Genomic DNA, 15728 nt, shown 5'->3' with positions numbered 1-15728 from the left:
CTGTTGCTTATCTACTTTTGGGCAGGTCTGTGAGTGAGATCCGGTCTGTGCCCTGGTGTGCTTTATCGTCAGGCAGGGGGCTGTGCAGGGCTTCCAGCTGTTCCTGAAGTCAGGGTGGGCACATGCACACTCTTTTTTCCTTAACTTATTCACGTAGCACGCTTGCATAGTGAAAATAATACACACAGGAATTAAAAATTATTGTGTTGTAAATACTGCAGATGTATGTAGGGAGGCTGATTTAAACCAAAATAGAGATGAACAATAGGACACACTACAGAAACTTAAATCCAACAGGACTTTATAAGGATGCCAGGGAGGAAGGGTCCAGGGGCACCACTGACATTGCATTTTAACTACCTACACACGCTGGGGCATGTCTTCAAGGTCAGTTATTGAAAGGACCCAGGAGAGTTGTGCATGGGGGTCCCCAAGATCCACGCATTCCTGCCACAGCCCGGGGAGAGGGGCCCCTCCATTGGCTCCTTCTGTAACGTGGGCTTTTTCCCAGAGGCCCATTTGCCGCCCATGTGGACATCAGGTGGGACCTCAGTGGCAGGGTATCTGCTGAGGGGCTTTCGTCACTGGACCTGAAGGGATCAGGCTGAGCTCCCCTCTGCAGCTCAGCTCTAGGCCCCTGGAGCCTTATGGTGATGGAGTCAGGTTAGGGAGGGGTGCCTGAAGACACCCTGGCCTTCTGGGCATCACTGCCCCCTCTAGGAGGGCACTCTGAACAAGGCAGCGGTGTGAAACTCTGTAGACGCAGCTTATTTCAATCTTTAGGTTTTTGGGGCTTCCCAGTACGAGGTTCTAAACCTTTCGGTTTATGCCATTTTGTGACATTCAAGCCACTGAGTGTCGCCATCATGATTCTCTTGTTCCTTTTGCTGAGGAAGGCGTTTGGGGTGGTTCTTCAGAATCCTAACCTTGGCGGCCCATTCACCTCCCCGTGGTTGTGGGCTCAGCCAGCACACAGCGCCGAGTCACGTTCCTTCTCTCACATCCAGTGGGACGGAAAACTGCGCCTGCGTGTTTTTCTGTGGGTCAGCTCTGGTACATCACAGCTCAGAGGGCTGATGGGAGTGAAGACCAAGCCTTCACGGGCGTGTTGAAGGCCGTCGCTCTTCACGCATCGTGGGCTCTCTGTGGATGTTGCCGGCATGCAGCAGTAAATCCCCTGATCAGGGGCGGTGGGAAGGGGCAAAGAAAGGAGACAGAGGAGGGTCTGGACTTTGACTAAGCACACCCAGGAACCAGGAACTAGCTCTGTGCCCACGGCCCTGTGTGTCAAGGATGCTGCAGCTCAGACTGATGGGGGTTGCCCAAATCGGATACTTTCTAAAGAGATGGGAGGGTGGCTCGCTGCCAGCTTGCTGTGGGCCATAGTTGACAGCTGGAGCCACGGGAGGTGCTGAAATTACTGATGTGGTGGGGTAAGAAGAAGATTCCTGGACTTGGAGTCAGGGTAGATCGAACCCTCCTGGATGCCAGTCACTGCAGTGCTCAGGGCTCTCGTGACCTCCACTGTGATGTGGTGGCACAGAAATAAGACCGGGGTCCCACCTGCAGGGCTCCTCGGGTGCAGGTGGATTTCCAGGATGACAGGCCGGCAATGCGTAGTGGATGGACACGCCCCCGATCTTACGTCCTACTTACTGGGCCCATGGCTTCCTTCCTGACTTGCCCAGATGTATCAGAAGGGTCAGCATGACCAGGGAATTGGACTCAGGCAGAATTGCCAAGGAAGGGTGAGTCTGCTTCTCAGAGGCCCATTCATCTTTCCTCTACGTTTCTTTACTGAGTTTGGTGGTTGCACTTGGGTCTTGTAGACAGAAAGCTCTGTAAATCACTTCCCCAGCCTCTTCTCACTGGGAGGGCCTCTGCCTAAGTAGGTAAATCCGATGCCCCTTTGACATTGGTATATCCGAATGCTTATTAAGATAACAAAAGCAGCCTTCTAACCCTGCTTTTAAAAAAAGAAAAAGGCAGCGAGTGCCTGTGAAGCATGCTTTTCTTCCCTTTCCTGTTCCTTCCGATTTGCCTCTCAAACCTGGTGGCCTGCGCCCTGGGGAGCCCTGTTGGAAAGCAAGGCCAGTGGGGCTGGTCTGGGCTGTGGAGCTGTTGGCCTCTGGCTCCTCTTTGGCATCAGGTGGCCAGTGACGGAGGCACGAGTGTTGTTCTCTTCCGGGCTTGGGAGGCAGGCTATTCTAGAAGGCAGTCCCTCCTCCCAGCTGCCGCCTTTCCACCACTGCAAGCAAGAAAGCAAGCAAAAACCCCCTGGCTCCTTCTCTGTGACTGTAGGGTGAAGGAGTGCCTCAAAGAGGCTCTGCCTCAGTCTCTTTGTTGTAACCACGTGGTAGACACTGCAGACCCCACAAGGTTATTGTTCAGTACGCGTTCATGGAGCACTGGTGGTTTGCGGGGTGCAGTGGGGTGCAGGTGAGTCAGACACTGTACCTGTCCCCAGGAGTTCACTGCGGGAAGCTGGTATGAGTGGCAGAGTCTAGAGGAATAGGGGAGAATGGCTGAGCTTGAAGGGCAGAGCTGTTCGTTCTGGCTGGCGGAATGAGCCAGAGAAGTGTCACAAGGAGGGAACATTCAGACAAGAGGGTCTGTGGAGAAAAGGAACTGAGCACAGGCCTGGACATGTGGCAACAGACACAAATGGAGCGTGAGGGCCCCTTCTTTCCTCCCTCCCTCCCTCCCTTCCTTCCGCCGCCACCTCCGTCTCCTATCCGTGGTTTCCTGGGTCGTTCTCAAACTTGGCTGCATGTTAGACTCACCCAGGGCTGTAAAAGTACCAAGCTGCCCGCCGCTTCCTCCCCAGAGATTCTGGGCTGGTCTGACTGGGCGCCCAGCTGTCAGGGTGCAGGACCTGGGTTCTAGGTACTGCTTCCTGCTGTGTGTGCGGCCGCCACCCTGCTGGGCTTGGAGACCCCAGAACCTAATGTAATCCCCGACGCGTCACAAGACCGTAACAGAAGCCGACTCCTTCCACTACTGACTTGGAAGGACAGACTTGATACATGGACGCATGCGCTTTCCCACTGTCGGGGCCTAACTTGGAGGTGCCGAGTGGGTTGTAGCATCACTGCCCCTTCAGCGTCAGTTCGGAGGTCAGTCTGTGGCCTTGGAGTTTTAAGGAAACCCGTTTTCCTGTTACAGTGTGCTTTTCTCGGAGGCCTAACTGTCGCTTTCCTCCTAGGTGTACGGGTCCGGGTCGCAGACGAGGGCGTTCCAGTACGTCAGGTAAGGCAGCTGGGCCCGCTGCGTGCAAGTCCGCCTTAGCGCCGCTTCCAGCAGAGGTGGTGCAGACCAAGCAGCCCGCGTCTGTTCGATATGTTCATTATTTTCACATCTCTAACATGGTTCGGTTAAAAGTCCATTTTAATTTTCAGATGGGAAAGCCCTTGGGGTTCTCTGTTTAAAAGGTAAAATTTTCGGGGCTCCTGGCTGGCTCAGTTGGTGGAGCATGCGACTCTTAATCTCAGGGTTGTAAGTTCGAGGCCCTTGTTGGGTATAGAGATTACTTAAAATCTTAAAAAAAAAAAAAAATTAAAATTTTACACGCTAAGTCTGAGGCATTTATGACTCATGTGCTAATCTTTTACTGCCACCTAGTGTTTCGTAGGGAAACTTGCCCAGTTCCTGAGGGCGACTTGATTTCAGATCACACCAGTTGGAGAGCTGGCCTTAATCATCCAGCAAACCTGCAGGAGCTGAAACACACCCGTCTTAAATGTGGGTTTCTGGGGCGGGTGAGATTGTCCTCATTAAGGAAAAGATGAGGTAGACCATCCTCCTGTCAGATTTTATGCGGGACCTAAATGCGGGTAAAAATACATGTGAGAACCTTGTCGAATAGTCTCAGTGGTAATTATCATCGTTTTCTTGTTAATCCTCCTAAGTCTCGTATTCTTGTTGGCCAGTTCAGTTGGTGACATTTTAAAATGCAGTTTGGGTTCTGGGAGAAGAGTTTACTCTATAATCAGTTGCATAGAACAAAATATTTGCCCACATGACACGGTTACTATGAATTCTGTACAAGTTTATGATATCCCAAATCGTTGTAAAATCCAGTTCTATATTTTGGTACCATATATTTTTACTGTGCAATGTAAATACCCGGGAATGCCTGTCAGGCAGGGTGACGGCCGCACGCACAGCAGGAAAATGCTGCTCCTGGAGTGTCCCGAGGGCATCCCGGGGTGCTGTAACCGTGAAGTGGTGGCAGCGGGGGTGCAGGTCTGGGCCACCTCGGCCAGAGCAACCACGTAGACTTTTGTCTGATTATGTGAGAATCCTAGGGAGAAGCCTCTTTGAGAAAAATAACTGCTAGGGAAAAAATTAATAAAAATAAAAACAGCCACTGTAGATTTTTTTCTCAAACATATCTGTCAGTTTTCACAGTCTAAAAGAAAGCTATGAATAAACGTACATCACAGTCAGTGTTTTTTTTTCTCCCCAGCCATGAGTGTCTTGCCAAGCAGGACACAAAGCCTGGGAGTAAAATATAGCTGGCACATTTTGGTGCCCGAATATCCTAAGAAGAGATTTAACCAGGAAATAGCAGGATCCCTCTAGGACTGTTTTCATTTCAAAGCACTTACCCCAGGAACCTTGTGCTCAGAGAAAATGCATCAAGCCAGATTCTGTATCTGGGCCATCTTAATTGGACTTTGTGTATTGAGTACTATCTTTTCATAATAACACACCTTCCATCCCACCCACCTTCGCCCACCTCACCCCCCTCCTCTGTGCACATCGTGAGGGAGTCGTGCGGTCATCTGTGACGTGGCATTACCTGGAACCACCTCACCGGTGGCCTCCAAACTTCTCCAGCTGTGACAGCTCGCAAAGTGCCAGGGAGACTGCAGTAAAAGGCAAAGCAGTTAGAACTCACTCTTCTTAACTGTGCTCATTTACTTCAAAGGCAACACATACAGAATTCATTTAAAAGGGCCTCAGACTTTTTCTGCCAGTAATTAAAAGATGTTAAGAATTCAGCAATGCACATGCCGCACACCATCCCAGCTCAGGAGTGAACGTGCCCGCAGTGCGTGGCCTGCCCTGATGTGTTTCCATGACATACCAAACTCAGACAGCTTTCCTGACTTCCCAGTTTTATTATTTAAGACTCAGCTGAGATAGATAAGTTAGTTTTGCTAGTTTTAATAAGCTGGTTTTTTTTTTTAGAAACAATTTTGTAGTTAAGAATGCACAACGTCTGAATCTATGGTTACCTTACTAAGTTAACTGTTTCCAGAATCCACGATCGCCTTGAAGTGGCATTTCCCGGTTTCTGAGGTCCGGGTGACCATACCATACACATTCACATCTTGGCATGACTGTGTCTGATGTTTTCCTGGTCAGGTTATGGCCTCATCCCCACAACAAAGGCATGCTGTCTTTTTTTTAAAAAAGTCACTTTGTCAAAATGACACTTTTAAAGAGCTTCAGGTTAAATGGGTGTGATCTATGCAATTTTGACCTTAAAAGTTGCCAGCTGATTACATAAAAGATGCATGCCCCCACCACGAGGATGATTGCATGAGTCCGTTGTCTTCCAGCTTCACGTGGACGCCCTGGCATTTCAGTATTAAAATGGATTGTGGATGCTGGTGAATGGCAGCTTTTAACGTCTTCTGACGACTATGCAGAGACCTATGCCGTGAGAGATGTGTTGTGATGTAATAGAATAGTAATTACTGCCATCGTGATGAAGTGACTTTTTGCCAGTTTCTAGAAAAGTCATCCAAAATCAGCAGTTCCTTGCATTTGTGCTTGACCTATGAGAATGGAACGGACTATTTAGGCATGTTCACTTAAAATACCCAATCATCAGAAACAAAAATTCAGAAAATAGTTTAACTGTTTGCCAAATACCCCGCCCCCCCCCCCCTTTTTTTTTTGGACGAAAAGGAAAGCAAAAACAGGTTTTGTTTTGAAGTTGACCATAGTAACCTGCTCCTTGCTGGTAATGATGGAGGAGGAGGAAGGGAAGGCTTCAACGCAGACTGCATTTGGATCACCAGAACAGAACTTTAAAAGTCTTCTGAGAAGTACAGCTGATGAAAGTAGACGTAGAGAACGTGCTCGTGTGTAGCAGTGAGGTGTCATTTTTACGAAGTAACTTTTTTTTAACAGAGCCACACTTTAAAGCCTCTGAAAATAAGAACCAAACCTTGGTAAGCGAAAGTTTGCTTACTTCTCTTCACCTTCATGGCCCAGTCGGTCACGATCCATCTGAAACATCCAGGTCCCCGACCGTTCATGCGAGGAGTCTCGGGGGGCGGCGAGGGGTGGGGGGGGATTTGAAGGTGAGGGGGTAGGGAGCAGTGGTCTGGTTTATTTCAACACTGTGTTGTTTGGCTTTATCTGTGATTTGCCAGTATGAGAATTACATACTGGAGTGCATTCATTTCAGTGGGTCTTACTGGTTTTTTTTTTCAAATCATTGCTTTTTCATATGAACCAGCTATGTGGGCTCACATTTAAACATGGACTTTTCATCAGAAACTGTATTAACACCATCTCTTGGGGGCGTATGTCTGTTTTATTTTTATTTTCCAATCGTTAAAGGGTTTCAGAAGTAGATGAAAGTAGAGAACTTAAGCCCATCCGTCGCTTCCATTCCTGTTTAGCCATCTCTACCCCACGCACTGAGAGCGAATTCCAGACGTCATATCATCATCCATGAATACTTCAGCATTCTCAACGCCGCTTATTTGCAGGATTTTGTTTTGACATCGGCTTTCCATTTGGGGTTTGGTTTTCTTCTGGGAGGTGGCGTGGGTCTGCCCGGCACCTGCATGCTGCGGTGCCTGACCCGGCCTTCTGTTCTTTTCCAGCGATCTGGTGAACGGCCTCGTGGCTCTCATGAACAGCAACGTCAGCAGCCCGGTCAACCTGGTGAGTGCTTCCGCTCCTTCCACACCCCCTGGAACGGGTCAGAGTTGTGTGCTTTTGTGAGACCATAAAGAGCCCAGCAACCTTGGCTTTATTTGCCGGCAGCACACGTAGGGCATGCGTGTGTTTGCTTGCTGAATAGTAGAGGGGAAAAACACAAAATAAGAGTGTGCAAAGGAGTAAAACGTCTGCAAGGCATGGGTGAGTGGTGTGACAAACACTCACCCACCTCTGTCATCCTGAAGGGCCTGGGTCTGGAAATTTGTGAAAGCCTTTGGTGACAGTAGATGGACAGTTTTTTTGTGTGCATTCCTTTCTCTGTTGTTTGGCATAATCTAATCTCTGGAAGACTTGATTAAGTGAGCTTTAGATCACGGAGGTTAAGAATGTGTCCCAGGTTCTGATCATGTATAGTTCAGCTGGCTGCTCTGGAGGCACCTTTGTTGCTTCTTCCTTCATTGCTTCCTGTGGTCCCAGAATCTCCCTCTTGGAGGGATCGTAAGGTTCTTGCGCTCTGTGTTTTTAAGCAGTTTTACTGCTTAGTGAACATGCATCTCTTCAAAGCACTTCATTCTGTCTCTGGCCAGTTCTAATCGGCAGGAAGCATTTCCTTAGATTTAGAACTACAATCATGTTCTCTGTGAGCTACCCACTGGCCTTACTTCTCAGCGTGGAGGCCATTCAAGCTAATCCAATGCCTCCCGCAGTCGGGGTAACTTTCCAAGGATTTGGAGGGCAGGGTCATACCCTCTGAGTCTCCTCCTCCCCAGCTCTCAGCCAGAGTTCATGTTCATGTCTGGAGTCTTCCTACCCTCTCACTCACCGTCCTCTGAAGAGCTTCATTCCATCTTGTTTAAAATGTGAAGTGTCCAGTGCAGACTGCCCATCATTCAAATGCTCTGCTTCTGCCAACGGCCCCTGACATTAGCTTATCGGGAGCCATGATCTCACCTTGACAAGCCTTGGATCGGCTTCAGGTGCTTCTCCCAAACCACCTCTCCTGCTTCCTACAAGGTTTTAAGGTTCATAGGTGTGGCCATGCCTGCTGATTCTTCAAAACCACTTCACTCAAAAACCTTTCTTTGTACTTTTCTTTGTAACCAGCAATCTGAAGCATGTTCTGTCGCATTCATTTTTCACTGAGTTGGGAGGGAGTTCTTACCAAATAGGAAAGGTGGAGACCTCATTCCCTTGTCAGACTGTTGACTGATTCATGGGTCAGCGTGCACCAGCCAGGGCTGCCTTCATGCACTTTTCAAAGAACATGAAATTAGAATGAGACGTGTCGTGTGAGCCTGTTTCTCCCGAGCCTTTACCTACCTGATACTGTCAAGGCTGGGCCACCTTTATCCTGGGCGTTGCTCCAGGCCCTTTAAAATGGTGATGTTGTCAGTGATGTCCCCCACTCCCCAAGTAACCACAGTCTTTTCTTTAGGTACTAGGTACCTTCTTTCTTTCTGAGGGGGCCTTGACACAGGGCCCTTTGGGAACTCCCATCCCTGGGAGAAACCCGTCTTCCCCAAAGTCTGAAGAGTGTCTGCAAGTAGCCCTGACAAAGACGGAGCCCTTCCCTACCGAGTTCCTATCACTCCACTTTGTGAGTCAGTCCTTTCTTAGTGCTCATATGTAGGACTTGGTCCCTTCCAGCTTCAGGCCAGATCAGGAAGTTGGGGGTACAGCGTATATAGGACACCTAATTGTCACACTTGATGGTGGTCTCTTACGATGGGGAGGGGGTGGCAAATAAGAGTAGCAGGATTGGGAAGGGAAGAGGGGCAGTTGCCGCCGTCCTGTGTGATGGAAGGAAGAAAAGGAGAAAATGGTTTTCTTTGATGCCCCCTAAGGGCAAGCTCACTCTGTAAACCATATTGAGGCTTTCCCTCTGGCTACCCAGAGCCCTCATCTGCGAGTGCATTTTGGTTCCTTTACAGCTCCCATGTGCAAGTAAGCAAGTCTGTTATTGCTTAAGTTGTTGACACAGTGCACCCTGAGGGAAATATATTGTCTTAGGAGAGCTCGTTTTGCAGACCCAAACTTTTATGCCAAGTGACAATGCAGTTATGGTAACGTTAGATACAGAAATCGTCCTGTCTCTTGGCCAGGTACCGTGTGTCCATATTAGATGCTCTTGACCTAGCCGAGGGGCGTTCTTGTCAACAGACAGTTAGTCTAGAGGACAAAAGCAGGACCAGACACAGTTTAGCACTTCATTAGGCGGATCAGTCATCATCCAGATCAGGGAAGCACCCGAGGAAACATGAAGAGCCAGGAGCCTCATGACTTTCCAAGATGCCAGAGTCAGCCCATGGATACTTGGAAGACATGCATGTGGTTTGGGTGGTGGTCTCTGCTGTTGTGATTATACTTATAACCAGCAACCATTTCTTCCTTAGGGGAACCCGGAAGAACACACAATCCTAGAATTTGCTCAGTTAATTAAAAACCTTGTTGGTAAGTAAGATAAACACGTCACTGAGTGAAATTGGCGGCACTCACCCTGTCAGTTAATAACACCCTGATTAGAAAATGTGTAATTAATACAAGCTAATTGAATTGGATAAAAAGCAGAACTTTTCAGGAACACTTAATTGTCTTCTGAGTCTTTAATTAAGTAATGGAAAGATAAAGATGAAGGAGCGTGGGAAGGGAGGTTGGTTGTGTTCACAGTTGTATCAGCAGGTTGGGGTGGAGTGGGAGGAGTAGATTTGTTCCCAGTGCTTGAGATGGGGTAGTGGTAGATCACTCTGCACAAGTAACAAGTGCTGGATTTCCAAACACGGACGGTGATGAGAATGAGATTTCCAAGAGCCAAGAGGGAACAGTACCAGCTTGTGTGTTTCTGATGGAATCTGCTGGCGAGTTTCAAGTTCTTGGCAGTTCCGGCCAACCTAGCCATGACATGTTGGCGGCGGTGTAGACACTGGGAGTAACCCCAATCAGGGGCGTGCTCTGAAACTTATAAGAAGCTTGTGTGTTTTCAGACAGCACTTGTGTTGCAGATGCACAGTGGGTGAGCCCTTTGTCACATCAGCAGGCTTACTAGAGCTCTGGGAAGTCCTGACCTTTGGGGGGGGGGGGGTGATCTGTTTTCCATGGTTGATCAAGAAATTTGAGTTAGAACACAACCAGATTGGAGTGTGGCTGGCTAGACTGGGGTAAGCCTGATGTAGGACGTGCTCAAGTGCTTGTCTAGACCCCATACTTAGCTGGGTTGACTCTTGGGGGCTGTCCTTCCTGAGTTGGAGCTGTCATCTACCAGCATGTTCTTATCAGCTCTGGACACTCGGACAGGAGGGGGGCTGGCCATCCTTGGTCATAAATTGCAGGATCTCATGGCCACAGCAGCCTCCCCGAGATGTACTTCCCCAGCTTTCCCACTCTGGGTCTGCCTGTCTCTACCCAGGTAAGGAAGGGATGTGCTCAGATAGCAGTTTGTCCAGGATCTAGGCTATCCCAAACCTCTATCTCGAGAGGGGCCCAGGGGCCAGCATCTTCAGCGTCACCCAGATGCTTGTTAGAAATGCAGAATAACACACCCCAGCCATGTCTTCTGGATCAGAATTTGCATTTTGACAAGATCCTTGGGCATTATAATCACTATGGTTCTGTGAAAGGCTGAGTGGCACACCACCCCAAACTGCAGAGGCTTACAACAGCAACCGTTGTATTGGTTTGTGATTCTGTGCCCGGGGCTGGCCTCCGCTGGGCGTTTCTTCTGCAGGTCTTTGCCGATGGTCCCTCGCGTGGCTTCATTCTGCTGGCCAGCACGGTAGCTGGACATCTTATGTGTTGGCTCAGGGCTCACACCTGCAGGTGCATAAATAGTTAGGTCTTCCATAAGGCGTCAGCCCGGAACTGGCCCACAGTCATTCCTCCTGCACTCTACTTGGTTAAACACGTTGGAAGACAGCCCACTTCCAGGCCAGGGGCTCCTGCAGTGTGTGAATGCCTCACATGTGGCTCAGTGAGGCCATCGGATCACAGATGACACCACGTTTGCCACTTTTACTTACTTTGGAGTCTGGCTCTGTGGGCATGCCTGCTGTGTTAGCTGATGGTGGGTGGTCTGCCTGGGAGTGGGCAGCTAGGGAGCCCTGCCCTTTTTCTCGGGAGTGACTGCCTCCCACCCAGTTCTCATGGGGCCAGAGGTACAGTCCCCCGTGTGACTCAGTGACTTCGTGGGAAATGCATTCCGTCATCTGCACCCTTATTCACTGCATGGAGGGGATTTCACTTTGAGGCATACAGTAAAAGTCCCACCTGGAGTGGTTTGTGATTCTCTTACCTTTCTTTTTTCTTAATTCAGGTAGTGGAAGTGAGATTCAGTTTCTCTCCGAAGCCCAGGATGACCCACAGAAAAGAAAACCAGACATCAGAAAAGCGAAGATGATGCTGGCGTGGGAGCCTGTGGTGAGTGCATGGCCGACACTGCCCTGTCGACAAAGGCCCATGGCGGGTCCTTGTGGGCGCTGGCATGCTTGGGCGGACAGGACGTAGGGTTTTCTCCAGGCTGGTATTTGGCTTCTCCTTTCCTGTGTCTCACTCAGTGACAGGGGAAATGGGAGCCCACTGTGGAGTCTGCTTTTGTAAACTTGCACAGGCACATGGCTTACTCCATGAAAGAAGGATCCAGGGCGATGGCCGCATGCGCTCTGGGCCTGGGTCGCCCTGGCTGACCTGCCTGTCTCCACTCGGCCCAGGATGTCCTTGGACATGCAGGGTTGGGCGAGGTTGCTGTGTCAACCGGGGCAAGCAGGTCACCCCAGTTCCCAGGAAGGTGGAAAACCAGGTTGGGAGTATGAGAGACCAAAGTCCAGGGAGCGGTAACCCTCCATGCCTTTCTGTTGCTCCTAGACTAAGTTAGACTCCATGTGGCCTGTGGGAAACTGTGCAGGTAGATTAGTGTGTGTCCTGCAGGTAGATGTGGGAGATACCCAGGGAAGAATAAGTAACTCAAGAGGCGGCTTTAGAATTTAGGTTTAAATACCCTCTTAATAGGGAAAGAAGAGGGGCACATAGGCCTCTTAGAGGACAGTAAATGATTTTTAAGAACGGTGAATGGGGGCGCCTGGGTGGCTCAGTGGGTTAAGCGACTGCCTCAGCTCAGGTCATGATCCTGGAGTCCCAGGATCGAGTCCCACATCGGCCTTCCTGCTCAGTGGGGAGTCTGCTTCTCCCTCTGACCCTCCCCTCTCTCATGCTCGCTCTCTCTCATTCTCTCTCTCTCTCAAATAAATAAAATCTTAAAAAAAAAGAACTGTGAATGGGCCCTTAGAAGAACAGATGGGAGATAAGAGAACCAGTGACAGTTTACCTGGTGTCCAGGTCTAGTGCCCTCTCCTGTGGTGAGAGTCAGTGCTCCCTGGTTGATGACACCTCTGGGAGGGGACTCAGGACAGCTGGATTTCTGTTGGAGGGCCTGTCTGGTCGGAGGAGTTCAGAGAGAGCCTCGCCCTGCACTTGTTCAAGAGCCTGCAGCCCAGCACAGTCCATATACCTATCAAAGTGGCAGATTTGGGGGTGATGTGGTCCTGAGCTCCCACAGTCATGTTTTGGGGCATTCTCTTCTGCTGCCCTCCAGAGAGCTGAGTAGAATCCTACAGTGTTGGATCTTAAAGGGACTTGAGAGTTCCAGTCCGATCTTATTTTATCCTGGAATCTACAGGTCTGAGTGATGTGAAGCCCACAGGGATTTGTTGAGTGCACTAAAAATATGCTCATGCCCAGACAAAATTTAATACATAAGAATTCCCGCCACACTGGGGCACCTGGGTGGCTCAGTCGTTAAGCGTCTGCCTTCAGCTCAGGTCATGATCCCAGGGTCCTGGGATCGAGCCCCACATCAGGCTCCCTGCTCCTCGGGAAGCCTGCTTCTCCCTCTCCTACTCCCCCTGCTTGTGTTCCCTCTCTCACTGTGTCTCTGTCAAATAAATAAATAAAATCTTTAAAAAAAAAAAAAAAGAATTCCCGCAACACAAAGCAGCAAGTGCAGATCTTTGTTTTTAGAAGGCATTTGCCATCGGTCCTTTTGTAAGTAGAGCCCCTTTATTTTAAACAAAATAATTTTTAAAAAGCTAAATGTACACTTGCTGTGTAGTAACTATTGCTTTTATATTATGTGAGGTATGTAGGTATTTTTATTTTTCTGGAGTTTAGATGTATAACATTCTAACACATTTAGAAGATGAGACATCTACCACTGGTTTCTCTTACTACTAGTTTCAGCTCATTAGTAGTTTCTGAGGGATCTTGTCCAAAGAAGCGTTTAGTCATATACCCATCTTGATTTTTCCATATGTGTCTTGTTGACAGTGCTGTTGAGGTACAGTTCGCATATAGCAAACTGCCTATGTTTAAAATGTCCAACTTGATAAATTTTGATGTATTTCTATACCCGTGAAACCATCACCACAGTCAAGGTAACAGGCATACCCTTCTCCCCCAACAGTTTCCAGGTGCCCCTTGGCAGCACTCCCCTCCTGACTTCTCCCCTTGTTCTCATGGGCAGCTGGTTGGATTTCCTGTTGGCTGCAGGGAGGGGCTCTAAATTAAGATTGCTTCCGCGGTGTCGTCATGGGTTCTTCTCAGACTCAGCCTCTTAGGTCACTGGGAGCGAATGTCCCATGGGAGAGTGAGGTGGGTGGGTCACGCACAGGTGTTTCCCAGGGCACCCTCCCTCCATCATACACTTCCGAAAGAAAGGCACATGCACACGGGCATTATTTTCAGGTGTTCTTTGTGGTTGATTCAAACTGAGATAGACCCCAAACCAGCAAGAGGTGGTTCAGGTCTTTGGGGATTAGAGCTCATCTTATGTCCATCTGGGGTGTAATTTGTTAAATTGCCCAGTGCGTTCTGAAAGCGGCTTTGGAAGGACCTTGTCCTGGCGAGCCCATGATGCCGTGTGACCCACCTGCGGTGCTGTGAGTGCCCCTGCGGAGGGCAGGCCGCTCATCAGCATTTCCTGCCCTCGAAGCCCCGGGGAGGTCTGCAGTTTCTTTCAACAGTGACCTTGTCTCCCCTTCTCACCTTCTCTTTAAACAGGTCCCGCTGGAAGAAGGTTTGAACAAAGCCATCCACTATTTCCGTAAAGAACTCGAGTACCAGGCAAATAATCAATACATCCCCAAACCAAAGCCCGCAAGAATAAAAAAAGGACGGACACGCCATAACTGAAAACCTCACTTCTCGGGACGGGAGACTCCCTGTTTCACACTTGATGGGATGTATTTTTTTTTTCTTTTTTCTTTTTTTTTTTTAAAGAAAGACTTAAAACAGGTGTCATGAAGAACAAACTGGAATTTCATTCTGAAGCTTGCTTTGAAGAAATGGATGTGCCTAAAAACTCCCCTCAGAAAACTGCAAATTTTGCCTTGCACTTTTTAAAATCTGTCTTTTTATGTAAAATAGCATAGATGCATCTTTGCGTATTTTCACGTTTTTTATCTTGCTATGAGAGCATATGTCGTGACTGTCATTGACAGTTTTATTTACTGGTTTCTTTGTGAAGCTGAAAAGGAACATTAAATGGGGTGAAAAATGCCAATTTTATTTATAAAAGTGGGTACTTATAAATGAGACATTATACTATGCATAAAGGACAAAAAAAAAAAAGCAAATTTAGCAGTATTGTCAGGTGGGTGACACACCGGCTTTTATTCTTCAGGCAGATAAAAGAATTCTGTTGGAGAGCTTTATGTTTCTTTTAATTCAGAATTTTTCCAAGGTCTAGTTTTTAGTTGCAAACTTGACTTTGAAATACTTCTGTTGGTTATCACGATCAAGGATATTTGAAATCACTACTGTGTTGTGCTGCGTATTTGGGGTGGGGGTGGGAGGGGACAAAGTTAACGTATTCTTGGTTAACAGTGGTTAAATATGCTATTTTAATAAAATATTGAAACACACTTGCAATTTTAAAGGTTGGCTCTCTGCTTTGCATGGTGCGTTGTTGGATTGCTAAGAAAAATGCTATAGAATTTAAAGGAAAAACCCGAAAACATCCAGGTTGGTATATGTAACCTGATGAGTGGGTATTAAAAACATTGCTCTGCTCCTGGGGCTGAATCTGCATATAATATTAACTGCTGTGTGGAGAGACTTTTCCGATCTCACCCAGGGTTTGAATCACTGTGTATCCTTCTCTGGCAGCAACGACCAGGTGGAGAAAAAGAAGTGCCATTTGTTGTAAAATCTGTAAACTAGGTGTGTTGAGTGAAAACTTTGAGAGCTTTTGCTTTCATTAAGAATTCTTTCAAGCTCTGGTGTTAGGATTTTTGTATTCCTTTTGTACTAAATGGGAGAACAATACAGGGAGTTAAAGCAACTACATTTTCCAAGCCAGCTGGCTCTGCATGATAGCAACCGAGGCTGACCTGGCACCAGGAGAGCTCAAGCAGTGGAGCAGAGTACCTGTTTCCATAACTAACCAGGGTAAGCCAGACTCGCCTGCCCTTCACAATCACTTGGGGATTTTTTTTTTTTTTTAAATTGGACATGTTTTTCCTATCGAATCACTGAGGCCAGGCCAAGGAAGCTGTGGTTTTGTTTTATTTGTCATGCTAAATTCCCCAGAAGATTCTGGAGCTCGGGATTGTTGCTAGATCAGACATTGTGTGAAAGAGAAAGAGAGGATTCATGGAAGGTTCTTATTTTAATTGTCATTATTTTGGCCTGAACTGTGCAATACACCATTTACTGGGCAGAGGTGAATAGAGCTGAGAAGTTTGGACCCCAGACATCGCAGAACGAGTAGAGACCTGGAGGGAACTTTTGTAGAGCTAAGTTGGACAGAGCAGTTTGGGGGTACCCAAAAGCCC

General features: G+C 48.2%; 1 protein-coding gene across 7 annotated transcripts in view; it reads left to right on the top strand.

The window, feature by feature from the left end:
• UXS1 (UDP-glucuronate decarboxylase 1) overlaps positions 1-14734 on the top strand; it is a 98681-nt gene extending 83947 nt beyond the window's left edge. For 3 of the 7 annotated variants that reach the window (XM_021680319.2, XM_021680318.2, XM_044918694.1), the window contains 5 exons: positions 3206-3249; positions 6852-6912; positions 9303-9360; positions 11216-11319; positions 13954-14734. In XM_021680319.2, coding sequence (XP_021535994.1) covers positions 3206-3249; positions 6852-6912; positions 9303-9360; positions 11216-11319; positions 13954-14085 — 399 coding nt within the window. In that variant the 3' untranslated portion in view covers positions 14086-14734. The remainder of the gene's footprint in view (positions 1-3205; positions 3250-6851; positions 6913-9302; positions 9361-11215; positions 11320-13953) is intronic. The other 4 variants (XM_044918698.1, XM_044918697.1, XM_044918696.1 and 1 more) reach the window with 2 other exon arrangements.
• Positions 14735-15728: the final 994 nt, after the last annotated feature.

This window comes from Neomonachus schauinslandi, chromosome 10 (genome assembly GCF_002201575.2).
Source record: "Neomonachus schauinslandi chromosome 10, ASM220157v2, whole genome shotgun sequence".
NCBI classification, from domain to species: domain Eukaryota; kingdom Metazoa; phylum Chordata; class Mammalia; order Carnivora; family Phocidae; genus Neomonachus; species Neomonachus schauinslandi.
This window is presented reverse-complemented; position numbering and strand designations above follow the sequence as displayed.